The sequence below is a fragment of the Ovis canadensis genome, chromosome 3 (assembly GCF_042477335.2).
Source record: "Ovis canadensis isolate MfBH-ARS-UI-01 breed Bighorn chromosome 3, ARS-UI_OviCan_v2, whole genome shotgun sequence".
NCBI lineage: Eukaryota > Metazoa > Chordata > Mammalia > Artiodactyla > Bovidae > Ovis > Ovis canadensis.
The window spans coordinates 104,691,969-104,710,693 of NC_091247.1; the positions used below are offsets into that span (position 1 = coordinate 104,691,969).

General features: G+C 44.8%; 1 protein-coding gene across 2 annotated transcripts; it reads left to right on the top strand.

Annotated features, from left to right (window-relative positions):
* The first annotated feature begins 2,334 nt into the window (after window positions 1-2,334).
* Window positions 2,335-12,528, top strand: ZNF514 (zinc finger protein 514). Of its 2 annotated transcripts, XM_069583959.1 has the most exons (5): window positions 2,408-2,982; window positions 3,745-3,833; window positions 6,465-6,591; window positions 6,894-6,989; window positions 9,302-12,528. In XM_069583959.1, the coding sequence occupies exons 1-5, from the start codon at window positions 2,856-2,858 to the stop codon at window positions 10,333-10,335; spliced, it is 1,473 nt and encodes a 490-aa protein (XP_069440060.1). In that variant the 5' UTR covers window positions 2,408-2,855; the 3' UTR covers window positions 10,336-12,528. The 2 variants fall into 2 exon arrangements, with proteins under 2 accessions (XP_069440061.1, XP_069440060.1); XM_069583960.1 differs by lacking the exon at window positions 6,894-6,989 and having other exon boundaries at window positions 2,335-2,982.
* The last annotated feature ends 6,197 nt before the right edge of the window (window positions 12,529-18,725 follow it).

Sequence of the window (18,725 nt, forward strand, 5' to 3'; positions counted from 1 at the left end):
TTTAACTTATTGATGCCTGGGCCTCCTTCTGAAGAGTGAGAGTTTGAAAAGATCTGCAAGTGATCCTCAGTTCAGTTCAGTCGCCCAGTCAAGTCCGACTCTTTGCGACCCCATGGACTGCAGCACACCAGGCTTCCCTGTCCATCATCAACGCCCAGAGTTTACTCAGACTCATGTCCATCCAGTCGGTGATGCCATCCAACCATCTCATCCTCTCTCATCCCCTTCTCCTCCTGCTTTCAATCTTTCCCAGCATCAGGGTCTTTTCCAATGAGTCAGTTCTTTGCATCAGATGGCCAAAGTTGGAAGTTCAGTTTCAGCATCAGTCCTTCCTGAATGAATATTCAGGACTGATTTCCTTTAAGATTGACTGGTTGGATTTCCTTGCTGTCCAAGGTACTCTCAAGAGTCTTCTCCACACCGCAGTTCAAAAGGATCAATTCTTCAGCGCTCAGTTTTCTTTATAGTCCAACTGTCACATCCATACATGATTACTAGAAAAACCATAGCTTTAACTAGACAGACCTTTGTTGGTAAAGCAATGTCTCTGCTTGTTAATATGCTGCCTAGGTTGGTCATAACTTTTCTTCCAAGGAGTAAGCGTCTTTTAATTTCATGGCTGCAGTCACCATCTGCAGTGATTTTGGAGCCCCCCCCCCCAATAGAGTCTTTCAGTGTTTCCTTTGTTTCCCCATCTATTTGCCATGAAGTGATGGGACCAGATGCCATGATCTTAGTTTTCTGAATGTTAATTTTTAAGCCAACTTTTTCACTCTCCTCTTTCACTTTCATCAAGAGACTCTTTAGTTCTTTGTTTTCTGCCATAAGGGTGGTATCATCTGCATATCTGAGGTTATTGATATTTTCTCCTGGCAATCTTGATTCCAGCTTGTGCTTCATCCAGCTCAGCGTTTCTCATGATCTAATCTGTGTATAAGTTAAATAAGCAGGGTGACAATATACAGCCTTGATGTACTCCTTTCCCAATTTGGAACCAGTCTGTTGTTCCATGTTCAGTTCTAACTGTTGCTTCTTGACCTGCATACAAATTTCTCTGTATGCAAGTGCAGCTAAAGCTAAGACCACTGATCTATAGCTCCAGGGAAGACTTGAATTATACCCCCCAAAAATGTGATAAAGTCTACAGTCAGGAACAAGTCTACACTTAAACTAAAAAAAACCCTAAACTGCCTACAATAGTCAAGGCATTGGTACAAATAAAACACAGTTACTGCCCCCAAAGGAACTCATAGTTCAATGGACAAATCAGAATTTGGAATTATTACAACACAAAGCAGTGTGTGCTACAATTATGTCATGCCCAAGACACTATGCGAGTAGAATGGAAGAAGCAATAAATTATGGCTGAGAAAGTTGGGAAAAGGCTTCCTCTAACTGTTACACTTGATGATTAATTACCTTAACATTAGTTCAGTTCAGTTCAGTTGCTCAGTCGTGTCCAACTCTTTGCGACCCCATGAATCACAGCACGCCAGGCCTCCCTGTTCATCACCGACTCCCGGAGTCCACCCAAACCCATGTCCATTGAGTCGGTGATGCCATCCAACCATCTCATCCTCTCTAGTTCCCTTCTCCTCCTGCCTTCAATCATTCCCAGCATCAGGGTCTTTTCAAATGAGTCAGCCCTTCGCATCAGGTGCCAGAGTATTGGAGTTTCAGCTTCAACATCAGTCCTTCCAATGAACACCCAGGACTGATCTCCTTTAGGGTGGACTGGTTGGATCTCCTTGCAGTCCAAGGGACTCTCAAGAGTCTTCTCCAACACCACAGTTTAAAAGCATCAATTCTTTGGTGCTCAGCTTTCTTTACAGTCCAACTCTCACATCCATAGATGACCACTGGAAAAACCATAGCCTTGACTAGACAGACCTTTTTTGACAAAGAAATGTCTCTGCTTTTGAATATGCTATCTAAATTGGTCATATCTTTCCTTCCAAGGAGTAAGCGTCTTTTAATTTCATGGCTGCAATCACCATCTGCAGTGATTTTGGAGCCCAGAAAAATAAAGTCAGCCACTGTTTCCACTGTTTCCCCATCTATTTGCCATGAAGTGATGGGACCAGATGCCATGATCTTAGTTTTCTGAATGTCGAGCTTTAAGCGAACATTTTCACTCTCCTCTTTCACTTTCATCAGGGGTGGCGTGGGGGGGTGGGGGTGAAAAGGAGTTAGGGGCAGAGTGAAACCTCTGTCCAGGTAGCTGGTGCGCACTTGCCCTGTCTGCAATTTGCCAGAGCAGAGCGCCCAAGGTTCCCAAGCTGCCAGTGCGCAGGCGCCGCTCGTTCGACCTCCCCCCGCAGACCCGCCCCCGACGCTTGTTTTGGGGACCACGGCGTGGTGGCTTTCCTCTCGCGCAGGCTCAGGACGGGTCTCGGGAGGCGGGGCTGGAATCCGGGTGTTGCTTGGGTCTTTGTGGATTCAGCTACTCCTGGTGCGCAGGCCAGCCATGGGCATTGCGCCCTGAGCCAGTGACAGTGCGAAGTGTTCCTCCGTCTGCCCGCCCGCGAGGGGCTGAGGAGGCCTGGAACTGGGCGCAGAGTTGCAGGGCCCATCGGTTCCCTGTGAGCTCTCCAGAAGCAATTCTGGAGGAGCGCGGGGCACCGAGATCTAGGGTATGGCTGTGGCCATTTCCTAGTGGTCTCGGTGGGAGCTGGTCTTCAGAAGGAAGGCGGCGGCCGGGCTTCTGAGGCGTCTGGGAGTCCGAGAGGGGAAAGAGCATCTCCCCCCGCAGCCGCAGCCACAGCCGCACTGCGCTCAGCTGGGACGCCAGTCTGGGTTTGACGGCCCAGCTCTGGGTCCTGCGGGTCGGCTGGGCGTCCCTGCGCGAAGTGGGGATGCCCGGTGTCATCTGGCTCGCTCCCCGCTCTCTGAGCCCCGGGAGGATCGCAGGGCCGCCGCAGAATGACAGAGATTTGGACCTAGTGAAAGGACTAGCCCCAGCTATGGACTTCAGAGTTTCAGGTTTGGCTCTCGAGGGTGCCGCGGGCCGGAACCCTCCTGGGGAGTCAGTCTGGGTCTAGGAGGAGAAGGAGGACCATAGGATGGGGGCAGGGAGCCCCACTGGCGGGGCAGAGTCTGTCCTTGGGATTTCCCAGGCAAGAATATTGGAGTGCGTTGCCATTTCCTTCTCCGGACCCAGGGGCTGAACCCGAGTCTCCTGCATTGGCAGGCGGATTCTTTAGCACTGAGCCACCTGGGAAGCCCTGGCCTTATAATAAAGGGGCTCTTAAAATATGCTTCAGAGACCTAATGATGCTTTAGAACACTCAGGAAAGCGTCTCAGGAAGACCTGGCCTCTGCACTACTTCCCAAGGAGAGGTGTGACTTCCGCAAAGTCCCATATCTTTATGTGGTCTTGTCCTAGGCTTTATTTTGTCTTGTTAACCTGTCTTATACCCTCAGGTGACATTTAAAGTTCCTTGAACTACTTCTCCATGTTTATATTTTCAAAAGGCCTAATATAGGACCTGCGTACTGGAGGTCCAGTGACCACAAAGGAGTGGCCAAACTGGTCACCCTCCAGCTACCTACAGCTTGTTGTGGCCTATGGACAAGGGGGGGCCTCATGCAGCAGTGTGCACAGGCAGCCTGTAGCCTGTCCCTCAGCTCCCGTAGGTCCAGCCTCATCCCCAGAAACCATGGGGGCGACACACTGACTGGGGGAGTCTGGGAGCTGTAAATCTCATGAGGGTTAGCCTTATTACCTTCCTTTTACCTTCCTAGTTCTCCCTTCTCAGGACCCTGCTCTTCCTCCAGAGAGATGCCTAGGAGAAAAGGGAACAGCCAGTTTATTCCTGAAAGCCAGACCGCAGGTGAGTTGGGGTTCTCTGTAAGTTTTTCTCAAATGCCTGAACTATGGAGAGTTTTGCCTCCTTTTCTCTGGAGCCAAAGGGAACTGGACCCAATTCCTGCTCTGCAGGAGGCAGAGCCCATCAAGGCTTTTGCTGGTCTCCTTGCCCCAGGGCCCTCTGCTGAGTGAGACTGGGCCCCTGTGCACCTGTTATCTTCCTGGATTAGTGTGGTGACACGCTGAGGACCCTGGCCTTGGGATTGGGGAGGGGTCTTTTATGTGTCCTGGTTTTGCTGTCTGAGTATAGCTCCCAGTCCAGTGTTCTCCTTGGCTCTTGGCTCTGCCCTCCAGAAGTTTCTTCCTTTTGCAGTATCTCCCTTGGTTGCATATGAAGATGATACTAAACATTTTTTGAGGGCTAAGCAGCTTTTTTATCCTGAGTAGTTTGATGGCCCAAGGACTGTTTCAAGTCTTGCACCTTCAGTGTGACTCTCAAAAACCTGACCAGCTTTTTGTGCATTTGCTGCCATTAGCTCTGTATATCAACAGCTTTTCCCACAGTTGTTATTGAAATATGCCCCTCTCTTTAGACTTAATTGTGGAGCTTCTGGGGTTTCCTTGGCAAAACCTTACTTTTAGTCACTCTGAGCAATTCGGTCCCACTGAGGATTTACTGGGAGCCATAACTGAACTGAAACAAAAGGTCTGACAATCACACTCATGACTTAGTCCTTGCCATTAGGCTGGGTTTTAATCATCTTTTGTCATGCAAAAGCTATATCTATTTTGTCTTTGACCAGTTGGAAATGAGTATTCATTAAGTCTCCAACCTTGCAAGTCCTGGAATTTCTGGGACACTTTCTTCTTCTTTTAAAATATTAAAAAAAAACCAAACATATATATATATTTGCTATGCCATGTGGCATGTGGGATCTTAGTTCCCCAACCAGGGATTGAACCCACTTCCCCTGAATTGGAAGCCCAGAGTCTCAACCACTGGGCGGCCAGGGAAGCCCCTCTGGACACTTTCTTTGCCTTACATTTTAATTTTGCAAATCAGCAAACTCTTAGACTAATTTTTGTGTGTGTGTCATACTTTGGCCACAGGTAGCCAGTGACCCAGCTCATACCGCTGACGCTATGCCTCCCTCCTTGTCTCATCACATCACCTGCTCATGCTTGCACTGTTCCTCTTTCAAGTTATCGCATCAAGTTTTAGCACACAGTTCACCACCAAACTATATGGGTTGCCATCTTGCCAGTGTTTTCTACTGCCTGGCCCTGAAGCCACTATCATGTATTTTAGGCTTTTTTATTATGGCAGAACACCTGGAGTACCAGCTTTATAAAAGAGTCCGTTGAGGCTAGTAATACTGTGATAACACAGCGAATCCTGAGACGCTTACACCAACAACGGTTTATTTCTTGTCCACGTTACATGCAAGCTATGGTTTTGCCCCACATCTTCACTCTGGGATCATTTGCCATTCTCAGAGCAGCAATTGTAGAAGCTGACTGGGAAAGCTTTTGCTCATAAGTAGCTCATGCCACTTGCTTCACATTCCGAACGTGACAGTGAAGGACTTGAGTACACCTGAGTCAGTGGGGTAGGAAAATCAATTCTGTAGGGAGGGCCAATGAACATTTTGCACAAATAGGACAATCTATCATTTGGGTCACTAAGGTAGTGAGTTTTCCACATTTGATTATTTTGGACTGCCTTTAATGTAAAATTGTTAGTTTGGCTTATTCTGGGGAATCAGTATCTAAATGGGATTTGACTTTTAAACATTTTGAGGGGAAAGTAAAAGGAGTTTATACTACCTTCACTTATTTGCTTTTTAGTTCATAGTTTATAGCTTATTGTACAATGTAAGTCAATTGAGAGTATTTTCGTTATAGAGGCTGACAGGATAGTTCTGGCTGGGACCCACAGAATGGTTGTACCTTGTTAGGCCCTGAGATCTGGGGTTCTCACTCTCAACTTTGCACATTTAGAAACTGCAAAATGATTAGGCTTTTTGGGGAGATGATTTATAGTAATCAGACTCACAAAAGACTTACTAGTTCACTGTAAGTCCATTTTACATACTTTCACTGAACTGTATGCTGGCAGCTATTATGGGATAAGTTATCCTAAGCCCCAAATGATTTTATTTGGCCTTGGTAAGAATTATCGTAGAAATCCTAGGCCACAAGTTTCAAAAATACTTAATTAGAAGACTGTTGACACTATAATACACTCAGAATGCAGTTTGTTATTTTTGTTTTAATCAGTTTGTTATTTTTATTGATTCTATTTAAATGTCACTAAATTGTGAGACATTCTGAAAATTGAGGAAATGGATTGTATTTATTTCTCTCACATAAGTGGAGTGTCCCTAAAGGTTTGATTCTCCTGAGGCCCTGATTATATTTCTAAGCAGTTGGGTGTTGAGATCTGTGGGCATTGCGTGGGATACTGAGTAGTAAGGATGACACAGTCCCTGGAGCAGCTTAAAATATTTTTCAGATGATAAAACCTGGCATTGTGATAGCCAGGAACTCTTGGCCTTTTTGTACACCCTAAGGTTCTATTCAGACACCCGTCTCCTCTCCTCTCAGGGCCATGAGTGTACTCTCTGAGGGTGCAAGATTGTCTTCTGTGTTTCAGGACCTGATGACATTTGAGGATGTGGCTGTGGAATTCACCTGGTGGGAGTGGGGGCAGTTGGACTCTACTCAGAAGGACCTGTACCGGGAGGTGATGCTGGAGAATTTCAAGAACCTGGCCTCCCTGGGTGAGCTCAGCTCCTCCAAAGCCCAGAGCCTGCCCATCAGGCCATCTTTAGTTCCTTGGTGTTTAAAAGCTAGGGGTGTCTGGGCCTGTTGGCTGGCTTTTGCCCTGAAATTCCAGAATTAGACATTTATTTGCTCTTGGGGCCCAGGAGATTCAGTATTTCTTCTCCTCGTAGGAAAGTCCCGCTGTATGCGAGATCAGAGTAAGAAGCTTTATGACTTCACCATGCTTAGTTGCAGGCTGTCCACAAGCGTTGGCCTCTTACATACCCATACCATGATCCTTTTCCTTCTCTACCACCAGGGTTTCCAGTGTCCAAACCATATATGATCTGCCAGTTGGAGGAAGGGGAAGAGCCCTGTATTTTAGAAAGAGCAATCTCAACAGGTGTCCACTCAGGTGAGAGTCAGGCTAAAACAAGAGTACACATCATAAGGGCCAACTGTGACTGGAAAGTTCCTTTAAACCGTTGGTCAGGGGCCTCTTCTTTGAGGTGTGGTCACTTGCCAGGAGCCCTTTTCTTTGAAAAGGTGAAGTTGCTTGGCAAGAGCCTTCCACTCCAGTATTCTGAATACTTGTAGGCTTCTATCATGTTTTCTGGTATGAAAAGATGTCCATTTTCTTCTCTAGTGTTTATCTTTCCTTTGTTTCTTGTGAGTAATGTGGATAAGAAATAAACATCTGCCCATCTCTGCTCACCCTTCAGGGTTTTTGGGACTATGCATCATCAGTAGATGTCACACGATCAGTGTTAGATGGAGTCTAAGGACCAACAGTTGTTAAGTCCTATATCAGCAAGGATAACAAAGAGTTAGCAGCAGATCAAACAGAACAGTTAAGTAGCCCAGAAACTAAAGGGCTACCAGCAGGGACATCCTGACAGATGACGTCAGGAAGATCAAGGTGAAGACACTTCAGGCTTTATTAAGTTGAACTACAACAGAGGTGGTTCTAAGAACAAAGACCACTTCTTACCAGCTCTTGATGGCATCTCTTTGAATTCCTAGGTGACTTGAGTCCTCGGGGTGGTAGGCTCCACCCCTTGGGACAAAATTCCGGACACAAAGCTCTCCTGCCTGCCACGTGCAACCCAAGCATACTGCAGGAGATGACAGTCTGTGTCCGTGTCCATCTTTGAAACAGAATCAGCCTCAGGCCAGAGCTGAAGCTCCCCAAAGCAGGGCTCAAATCCTGAGAGTGCAGTCTGGGCCTCAGGACTCCAGAAGAGGACAGAGAAGATGCTGATCTCTGTATTGGTACTCTCTTGATCGTGTTTCCTTCCAGAATGAGGGCAAGGGTCTGGCATCTGGATCTAGTCTCATCATCAGTATCTGTCTGTTTACAGTGTTCTACAAATATAGTGTGTTTCAGAATCTCTAGGGGAGCTTGTTAAACATTCAGATCCTCAGGATCCCCACAAGACCTACTGGCTCAAAATCTGGCCTGTGGGAGCCCTGCTTAGGCATTGCCAGTCATTTCTCTGTTCAGAAGGGTCACTATTATTGTATTAGCTTTCTATTGTTGCTGAAACAAATTGTCACAAACTTAGCGGCTTTAATCAACACAAGTTTATTATCTCATAGTTCACAACTCAGAATCAAGTATGAGTCTCACACTGTTAAAATCAAGGTATCAGCATGGCTGAGTTCCTTTCTGGAGTGTCTAGGGGACAGTCTGTTTCCTGTTCATCTGTGTTGTTGGCAGAACCAATTCCTTACAGTGGTCAGACCAAGTTTCTCATTTTCTTGCTGGCTATAAGCTGAGGAGCATTCCCAGCTTCTAAAGACTACTACATTCCTTGGCCCGTGGGTCCCTTCCTCCACCTTCAGAGCCAGAAGTGATAGGTCGAGTCTTTCTCACACCACATCTCTCTGACTCAGCCAGGAACTGTCTCTGGTTTTGAGAACTCATGTGATTAGACTGGGCCCACCTGAATGACTCATGATAATCTCCTGGCCTCAGGGTCTGTGCCTTTAATCACATCTGCAAAGTCTCTTCTGCCATTTAAAGTAACATGTTTATATGTTCCTGGGATTTGAATACATAAATATGTTCAGATGGACTTGGACATCTTTGGGGGATAATTATTCTGCTATCACAGTTACATGCAGTAATAGATGTTAAATGTATACAGTATGTATATTATACTATGTATATAATACACAATAATGTGTGGTGTGGACTGAGGTGTTGAGGGAAGATTTTGTGGAGGGCATCTTCCTACCCTCCTCTCATTTTTACAGTCTTTGGATTTACCTTGTGTTACTGTTGTTCAGTAGCTAAGTCATGTCCGACTGCAACTCCATGGACTATAGCCCTCAAGGCTCCTCTCTATCCATGGACTTTCCCAGGCAAGAATATTGGAGTGGGTTGCCATTTCCTTCCCAGAGGACCTTCCTGACCCAGGGATTGAACCTGCATCTCTTCACTGCAGGCTGATTCTTTACCACTGAGCCACCAGGGAAGCCCTTATCTTGTGTACTGGAGTCCCAACACTGTTCTCTCAAGTTTTTCTAATCTCCAGTTACCTGCTTATCTTATTCTTGGCACTTCCAAAATGTTCTTCAGACATACACCATTCTTGGAAGAGACTGTACCCTCTTTTAGGTATTATTTTAAAGGTTAATTATCTTACATCTATCATAGGACTTTACTTCCTCTTGGCACATAGAACAGGTAATACCAGCCTGTCTTTTTTGTTTTTTTTCCAGATTGGGAGAGGAGGCCTCAAACCAAGGAACCTATGCTAAGTCAGGGACTTTCCAAAGAAGAATTATTTCAGAGAGCATCAGTGGAGAAACACATTAGTGATGAACTCAGGACCTCCAGACTGAAAGCAACCTGTGGTTGGGATGACCAGGTAGAGATGCATCCCAAAAAACAGGAGAGACATCTGAAAGAAACGCCACTCACTCAAAAATCTCCTCCCACCCTTAAGAGAGGTCATAAATGGAGTGAATTTGGGACCAGTTCAGGTTTAAGATCAGTCCCTATTAACCAACACCATGTTCCCATAGGAGAAGGATACTATAATTGTGATACAGAATTCAGACAGACTTCAGGGAGAAGTAACTCTCGGAGAACCCAATCAGGGAAGAAATCTTGCAAATGCAGTGAATGTGGGAAGGTGTTCCATTTCCAGTCAGAACTTCAGCGCCATCAGAGATGTCACACTGGAGAAAAGCCCTATGAGTGCAATGAATGTGGAAGAGCCTTTGGTCATATTTCATCCCTTATTAAACATCAGAGAACTCATACTGGAGAGAAGCCCTATGAATGCAGCGAATGCGGAAGAGCCTTCAGCCAGAGTTCCTCTCTTGTTCTACATTACAGATTTCATACAGGAGAGAAACCCTACAAATGCAATGAATGTGGAAGGGCCTTTGGTCATACTTCATCCCTTATTAAACATCAGAGAACTCACACTGGAGAGAAGCCCTATGAATGCAGAGAATGTGGGAGAACCTTCAGCCAGAGTTCCTCTCTCGTTGTACACTACAGATTTCATACAGGAGAGAAACCCTACAAATGTAACAGGTGTGGGAGAGCCTTTAGCCAGAGTTCCTCTCTCACTCAGCATTACAGACACCATACTGGAGAGAAACCCTACAAATGTAATGAGTGTGGGAGAGCCTTTGCTCACACTGCCTCCCTTATTAAACATCAGAAAAGTCATGCTGGGGAAAAAACCCTACGAATTCAGCCAATGCAGGAAGGCTTTCAGCTGGAAAACACACACCACTAAAGCTCAGAGGATGTACTGAATTATATATTAGAAAGCGATCCTAGGAGTGCAATGGATGTGGGAAGACTTTTGGTCAGAGGACACAGGACACATTTTGTTCAACATCAGACAGGACACACCAAACCGAAGCTCTATTAAGAGTGGGTGGGCTTTCATCATACCTCCTCCCTTACCAAACACGAGAGAATTCAAACCAGTAAGAAACTATGTGAATATCATGGATTTGGAAAGGCTTTAGTTAGTGGGTCACACATTCAACATCAGATAATTTATTATTTTTAAGATTTTTTTATATGAACCATTTTTAAAGTCTTTATTGAATTTGTTACAATATTGTTTCTGTTTTATGTTTTGGTTTTCTGGCCATGAGGCATGTGGGATCTTAACTCCCTGACCAGGAATTGAACCCACACCCCCCTGCTTTGGAAGGTGAAGTCTTAACCACTAGACCACCAGGGAAGTCTCCATACATGGGAGAATTTATACTGGGGGGAAGCCTCATCAGTGTGATCAGTATAGCACAGGCTTCAGTCACATAGTGTTTCAAAAGCAAACGAAAATCCCCGAAACAACGCCAGATAACTCATACATATTTTACATTAGTAACAGGTTTTCTTTCAAAGGGCAAAGTGAAGTGAAAGTTGCTCAGTCGTGTCTGACTCTTTGTGACCCCATGGACTGTATAGTCCATGGAATTCTCCAGGCCAGAATACTGGAGTGGGTAAGCCTTTCCCTTCTTCAGGGGATGTTCCCAACCCAGGGATTGAACCCAGGTCTCCTGCATTGCAGGCGGATTCTTTACCAACTGAGCCACAAGAGAAGCCCCATATATATATCTTTTTTTCCCCAACTGTCCTCTAACCCTCACTCAGGTCACTTTATATGCCTGGATGCCTGCAACTTTGTAGCTGGTTTTTGCCTAACATAGTCCCTTTGTCTTACATATCTCTGGCCATGTTAATCATTCTCAGCAGTAGGCACCCATCCTGCCACCCCATCCTGACCCCAAAGCCTCTGTTTTGCCTATAGGATAAAGGCTCACCTCTCAGTTTGACATTCAATGCCCTCTTCAGTCTGCCCTAACCTCCTGCTGTTCCTGACAAGAACCTCCATTTCAGACAAACTAGCTTGCTTGCCATACCTCAAACATGTGTCCACACTTCCTAGACTGGGCTGTTCTGCCTAAGCTGTTCCACCAGCCTGGAATGCCCTCTCCACTGTCTAAAGCCTGGTGATCAGTCAACCCTATTCAAATGTCCCTTCATCTGGGAAGAATTCTCTTGAATACTGATGGGAAGTCAGATCTTACTCAATTGCAATTGTAAAAGCATCTGTTTTTCCGTAAGTATTATTTTTAATTACTGATTTCTGATTGTGCTGGATCTTCATTGCTGCACACAGGCTTTCTCTAGTTCTAGAGAGTGGAGGCTACTCTCTAGTTGTGGTGCACGGTCTTCACACTGTGGTGGCTTCTTATTGTGGAGCATAGGGTCTAGGGGTATGGGCTTCAGTAGCTGTAGCATGAAGACTCAGTAGTTGTGCTGTGAGGGTTCTAGGGCGTGTAGGCTTTAGTAGCTGAAGCACAGGGGCTCATTAATTGTGGCTGTCAAACCTTAGAGCATGCATGCTTCAGTAGTTGCAGTGCTTGGGCTCAATAGTTGTTGACACTAGAGCATGGCCTTAGTAGTTGTGGCGCACGGGCTTAGTTGGCATGTGGAATCTTCTCATTCCAGTCCCATATAATGAAAAGGACATCTTTTTGGGGTGTTAGTTCTAGAAGGTCTTATAGGTCTTCATAGAACCATTCAACTTCAGCTTCTTCAGCATTACTGGTTGGGGCATAGACTTGGAGTACCACGATATTGAATAGTTTGCCTTGGAAACGAACAGAGATCATTCTATCATTTTTGAGAATGCATCCAAGTACTGCATTTTGGACTCTTTTGTTGACTATGATGGCTACTCCATTTCTTCTAAGGGATCGTTGCCCATAGTAGTGAATATAATGGTCATCTGAGTTAAATTCATCCATTCCAGTCCATTTTAGTTCACTGATTCCTAAAATGTCGACGTTCACTCTTGCCATCTCCTGTTTCAATAATTGAAAAAGCAAGAGTTCCAGAAAAACATCTATTTCTGCTTTATTGTCTATGCCAAAGCCTTTGACTGTGTGGATCACAACAAACTGGAAAATACTGAAAGAGATAGGAATACCAGGCCACCTGATCTGCCTCTTGAGAAATCTGTATGCAGGTCAGGAAGCAACAGTTAGAACTGGACATGGAACAACAAACTGGTTCCAAATACGAAAAGGAGTACGTCAAGGCTGTCTATTGTCACCCTGCTTATTTAACTTATATGCAGAGTACATCATGAGAAACATTGGGCTGGAGGAAGCACAAGCTGGAATCAAGATTGCCAGGAGAAATCTCAATAACCTCAGATATGCAGATGACACCACCCTTATGGCAGAAAGTGAAGAAGTACTAAAGAGCCTCTTGATGAAAGTGAAAGAGGAGAGTGAAGACATTCGCTTAAAGCTCGACATTCAGAAAACTAAGATCATGGCATCCGGTCCCATCACTTCATGGGAAATAGATGGGGAAACAGTGGAAACAGTGTCAGACTTTATTTTGGGGGGCTCCAAAATCACTGCAGATGGTGACTGCAGCCATGAAATTAAAAGATGCTTACTCCTTGTAAGGAAAGTTATGACCAACCTAGATAGCATATTAAAAAGCAGAGACATTACTTTGCCAACAAAGGTCTGTCCAGTCAAGGCTGTGGTTTTTCCAGTGGTCATGTATGGATGTGAGAGTTGGACTATAAAGAAAGCTGAGCACCGAAGAATTGATGCTTTTGAACTGTGGTGTTGGAGAAGACTCGAGAGTCCCTTGGACAGCAAGGAGATCCACCAGTCCATCCTAAAGGAAATCAGTCCTGAATATTCATCGGAAGGACTGATATTGAAGCTGAAACTACAATACTTTGGCTACCTGAGTGAGGAACTGACTCATTTGAAAAGACCCTGATGCTGGGAAAGATTGAAGGTGGAAGGAGAAGGGGATGACAAAGGATGAGATGGTTGGATGGCATCACTGACTCAATGGACATGAGTTTGAGCAAACTCTGGGAGTTGGTGATAGACAGGGAGGTCTGGCGTGCTGCAGTCCTTGGGGTCGTAGAGTTGGACACAGCTGAGCAACTGAACTGGAATCTTCTCCCACCAGGGATCAAACCTGTGTCCCCTGTACTGGCAGGCAGATTCCTATCCACTGTGTTACCAGGTTAGTCCTCCATAATATTTGCAAGTGAAAGATATCTCGACTTGGAGTAGTTCTTATCAGTGTCTTAATCTATTTAAATCATTGGTTGTTTATTATATTGCCATTTTCTTGTCTCCTGAACCAGATTATCAGCTGCTTCAGGTCATTTCTCATACTTCCTCTCAGAAATGAGCACCCAATAGATGCTTACTAATCATGTGTTAACTTGAAAAACAACTTGTATTGCCCATGTTTTCTTGGTACCCTGACTACAAATTTTCATACTAGATAAAAATCTTTCCTTCTAGCAAACTACCAATTAAATATTTTCTTAAAAAAATACAATATTGCTTCCTGTAATTATTTTTCAAATTCAGGTATAGGTTAGTATTGTTCTACGTTTTGTGGGTAGCTTGTTGGATTTGTGCATGAAAATTTATTGCAATTTTATTTATAAAATCTCATTCCAACTACCAGTGTTGGGTTAAATGCCACAGGTTAAGGATATAGTCCCCCTCAAGACTGGGAGAGAGGGACATTAGCAAAGTCACAGGTTGATTTGTTTATGATAATTTGTCCCTGTAGATGATAATGGAAAAGCCACTGGCTTTAATTCTCCATTGTGTCATTTGGTGAGACTAGAACTGTTCAAATATATTTGTCATGGTGATCTGCCAATGGATGGCATACCCAGAAGCTGGTAAGATTTCGAGCAGTGGCAATTATTTAGGATAATCTAAGAATGGGGAAGATACCCTGGAGGAGGAAATGACACCCCACTCTAGTATTCTTGCCTGGAGAACCCTATGGACAGAGGAGCCATCAATGGAGTTGCAAAGAGTCAGACATGACTGAGCGTGTGAGCATGATATAAGCATGAAAAATGGTATTCGAATGAGTATGCTCTGACCTAACAAAGAGGAAAGAAAAGAGAAAACAGGTCATTATGGATGGATAACAACTAGGGATCAATAGAAATGAGAAGAGTAACTATGGGCAAGCAGATGAAAAATAAAATAGGGGTTTTTTGGGTTCCTTTTTTTTTTGAAAATAAAATTGATTTACAGTATCATGGTAGACAAAACAGGGCTTTACCACAGGTGTTGGTCTGACATCTTGGGCAGAAGCTATCCCTTATCTGAAGTCCTCTATTTATTCCGAAGGTCTTCAGTCAGCTGGTTTGGAGACCAGTTGCTTTAGAGCACCTTGGAAAATCCTCAGTCTGAAGTCCTCTGCTGGAATAGACTTCCAGTTGTGTCATTTCTGAAACTCTTCTTTAGCTGTAAAATATGTATGGAAGAATTGACATTCTGGAGGTTCACTGCTGCATTAGTTAACAGCATCTGATAAGGTTCCATACAGTAATGCTCAAGAGCAGTTTCTCTCTGATGTCTTACAAAAAAAATCTCATGGTTGAGGATCACAAAGAGGCTATTTAGGAAGTGGCTGTGGGAAGCTGTCCTTAACCTATTGATGACAGGACTGGATATATATGAATCCCCTGTAATATTTTTGCCATGTCTGCATGCAGCAGGGTAGTTTAGTATTGGAAGTGGAATTTCCAAATAACTGTTCATTTCTTAGACAACTGATGTATTCCCAAGGGAGTGAACCATATGGCCATAAGGTGCTTGTGAGAGTACCCTTCACCAGGCAGCAAAAGATTTCTGAGATTTTTGGTAATGTTAATAATGCCACTGATTTCTGTAAAGTGTGTGCCTTGACCACTTGATATAAAAAATGGGATGTCCTAAGTTGGAAACACAAAATCAAGCAGTTTTTAGGAAGGACTATAGCTTTTCATGGCAATTAGATCCTTCAGTCCACCATTAAAACAGACATATTAAAAAAGTAAAACACTCGTGGGACCTACCCAGGAGAGGATTGGCAGAGGGACTTCACCCAGATGCCAGTTTCTCAAGGGTATGAATATCTATTAGTCATGACAGATACATTCACAGGATGGATTGAAGGCTTTCCCACCTGGAGAAGGCCGAGGAGGTGGTAAAAAAACTGCTCCATGAAATCAGTGCGAGATTTGGTCTTCCCAGGTCATTATAAAGGGACAATGGGACATCACTTACTTCTAAGGTCACGCAGTTCAGTTTAGTCGCTAGTCATGTCCGACTCCTTGTGACCCCATGAATCACAGGATGCCAGGCCTCCCTGTCCATCACCAACTCCTAGAGTTCACTCAGACTCACGTCCATTGAGTGGGTGATGCCATCCAGCCATCTCATCCTCTGTTGTCCCCTTCTCCTGCCCTCAATCCCTCCCAGCATCAGAGTCTTTTCCAAGGAGTCAACTCTTCACACGAGGTGGCCAAAGTATTGGACTTTCAGCTTTAGCATCAGTCCTTCCAATTTATACCCAGGACTGATCTCCTTTAGGATGGACTGGTTGGGTCTCCTTGCAGTCCAAGGGACTCTCAAGAGTCTTCTCCAACACCACAGTTCAAAAGCATCAGTTCTTTGGCGCTCAGCCTTCTTCACAGTCCAACTCTCACATCCATACATGACCACTGGAAAAACCATAGCCTAGACTAGACGGGCCTTTGTTGGCAAAGTAATATCTCTGCTTTTGAATATGCTATCTAGGTTGGTCATAACTTTCCTTCCAAGGAGTAAGCGTCTTTTAATTTCATGGCTGCAATCACCATCTGCAGTGATTTTCGAGCCCAAAAAAATAAAGTCTGACACTGTTTCCCCATCTATTTGCCATGAAGTGATGGGACCGGATGCCATGATCTTCGTTTTCTGACTACTGAGCTTTAGGCCAACTTTTTCACTCTCCTCTTTCACTTTCATCAAGAGGCTTTTTAGTTCCTCTTCACTTTCTGCCATAAGGGTGGTGTCATCTGCATATCTGAGGTTATTGATATTTCTCCCAGCAATCTTGATTCCAGCTTGTGCTTCTTCTATCCCAGCGTTTCTCATGAGGTACTCTGCATATAAGTTAAATAAGCAGGGTGACAATATACAGCCTTGACGTACTCCTTTTTGTATTTGGAACCAGTCTGTTGTTTCATGTCCAGTTCTAACTGTTGCTTCCTGACCTGCATATAGGTTTCTCAAGAGGCAGATCAGGTGGTCTGGTATTCCCATCTCTTTCAGAATTTTCCACAGTTTATTGTGATCCACACAGTCAAAGGCTTTGGCATAGTCAATAAAGCAGAAATAGATGTTTTTCTGAAACTCTTTTGGTTTTTCCATGATCCAGCAGATGCTGGCAATTTGATCTCTGGTTCCTCTGCCTTTTCTAAAACCAGCTTGAACATCTGGAAGTTCACGGTTCATGTATTGCTGAAGCCTGGCTTGGAGAATTTTGAGCATTACTTTACTAGCATGTGAGATGAATGCAATTGTGCGGTAGTTTGAGCATTCTTTGGCATTGCCTTTCTTTGGGATTGGAATGAAAACTGACCTTTTCCAGTCCTGTGGCCACTGCTGAGTTTTCCAAATTTGCTGGCATATTGAGTGCAGTACTTTCACAGCATCATCTTTTCCAGATTTGAAATAGCTCAACTGGAATTCCATCAACTCCACTAGCTTTGTTCGTAGTGATGCTTTCTAAGGCCCACTTGACTTCACATTCTACGATGTCTGGCTCTAGGTGAGTGATCACACCATCATGATTATCTTGGTCATGAAGATCTTTTTTGTACAGTTCTTCTTATCTCCATTGTGCCCAGAGGCCTCAGTCTTCAGGAAAAGTAGAAAGAGCCAACCAATTCTTAAAATCAGCAATAAAAAAGATAACCCAGGAGACCTCCCTGAGATGGAAGGAGGCTTTACCAATAGCTCTCCTCTGTACCCGCATTGCCCCTAAGGAACAGGTTGGTCTTAGTCCTTATGAGATGCTATATGGCAGACCTTTTGTTGATGTCAATGACCTCTTCCCAGATCCAGAGGCTCAGACCCTCCGGTCTTATGCCATGGCCATTGTGCAATTCCAACAGGATATATGCTTGTAGGATGTCAGCCAGGACCCAAAAGATTCTAAAGAGCCACCACTATATGCTCCAGGGACTCAAGCCCTAATTAAAGTCCAGAAAGATGGGTCCCCAAAGGCCCAACTCCAGCCCACATGGAAGGGCCCCTATCCTGTAATACTTTCTACCCCCATACCAGTCAAGGTACCAGGACATGACTCCTGGATTCACTACTCATGAGTCAAGCCATGGAAGAAAACCGAAGAGGATACTCGATACACCTGTGAGCCCCTGGGAGGTCTCAGATATCTATTCAGGACTACAAATGAGTGCCATCCCCAAAATCAAGTTTCTGGGGATAGGATTTCCCAGGATAGCTCTAAAGAGCCAACACAGCTTGGCAGGGGTTGTACCCCAAAATAGACAGGAGATAGATCTGACCCCTGTACAAGGAGGGACTTGATCCATCTTGAATGAGACATGTTGTTTCCAGGTAAATACCTCCAGCTAAGTTAAATTAAGTCTCACAATCTCAAGAAAAACATGCAGATCTACAGGAACGAGATGGAGAGTCCTTAGGGTGGCTACAGTCTCTCTTTGGGGGATCCTTCTTCTCGCAATGGGGAATTTGGCATTGGAGGCGGCCAAGAGGAGCAACCCCATGTCCAGGGAGCGGTGGCTGCTCTGGCGCAGGAGGGCCGAGAGGAGCTACTCCACCTTCAAGGTCAGGAGGGGCGGCCGTGAGGAGAGATCCTTCATCCAAGGTAAGGAGCAGTGGCTGCACTTTGCTGGAGCAGCTCTGAAGAGATACCCCATGTCCAAGGTAAGAGAAACCCAAGTAAGATGGTAGGTGTTGCGAGAGGGCATCAGAGGGCAGACACACTAAAACCATAATCACAGAAAACTAGCCAATCTGATCACATGGACTACAGCCCTGTCGAGGTCTAACACAATGTGGTCCATTGGAGAAGGGAATGGCAAGCCACTTCAGTATTCTTGCCTTGAGAACCCCATGAACAGTATGAAAAGGCAAAATGATAGGATACTGAAAGAGGAATTCCCTGCGTCAGTAGGTGCCCAATATGCTACTGGAGATCAGTGGAGAAATAACTCCAGAAAGAATGAAGGAATGGAGCCAAAGCAAAAACAATACCCAATTGTGGATGTGACTGGTGATAGAAGCAAGGTCCAAT

What these genes read in the sequence shown, in the direction of transcription:
- ZNF514 (XM_069583959.1), top strand. Translation starts at nt 2,856, where the DNA reads ATGCCCGGTGTCATCTGGCTCGCTCCCCGCTCTCTGAGCCCCGGGAGG. An exon ending in TATGGACTTCAGAGTTTCAG is followed by an intron (nt 2,983 to 3,744) that starts GTTTGGCTCTCG and finishes TTACCTTCCTAG; the next exon opens with TTCTCCCTTCTCAGGACCCT. An exon ending in CAAGAACCTGGCCTCCCTGG is followed by an intron (nt 6,592 to 6,893) that starts GTGAGCTCAGCT and finishes CTCTACCACCAG; the next exon opens with GGTTTCCAGTGTCCAAACCA.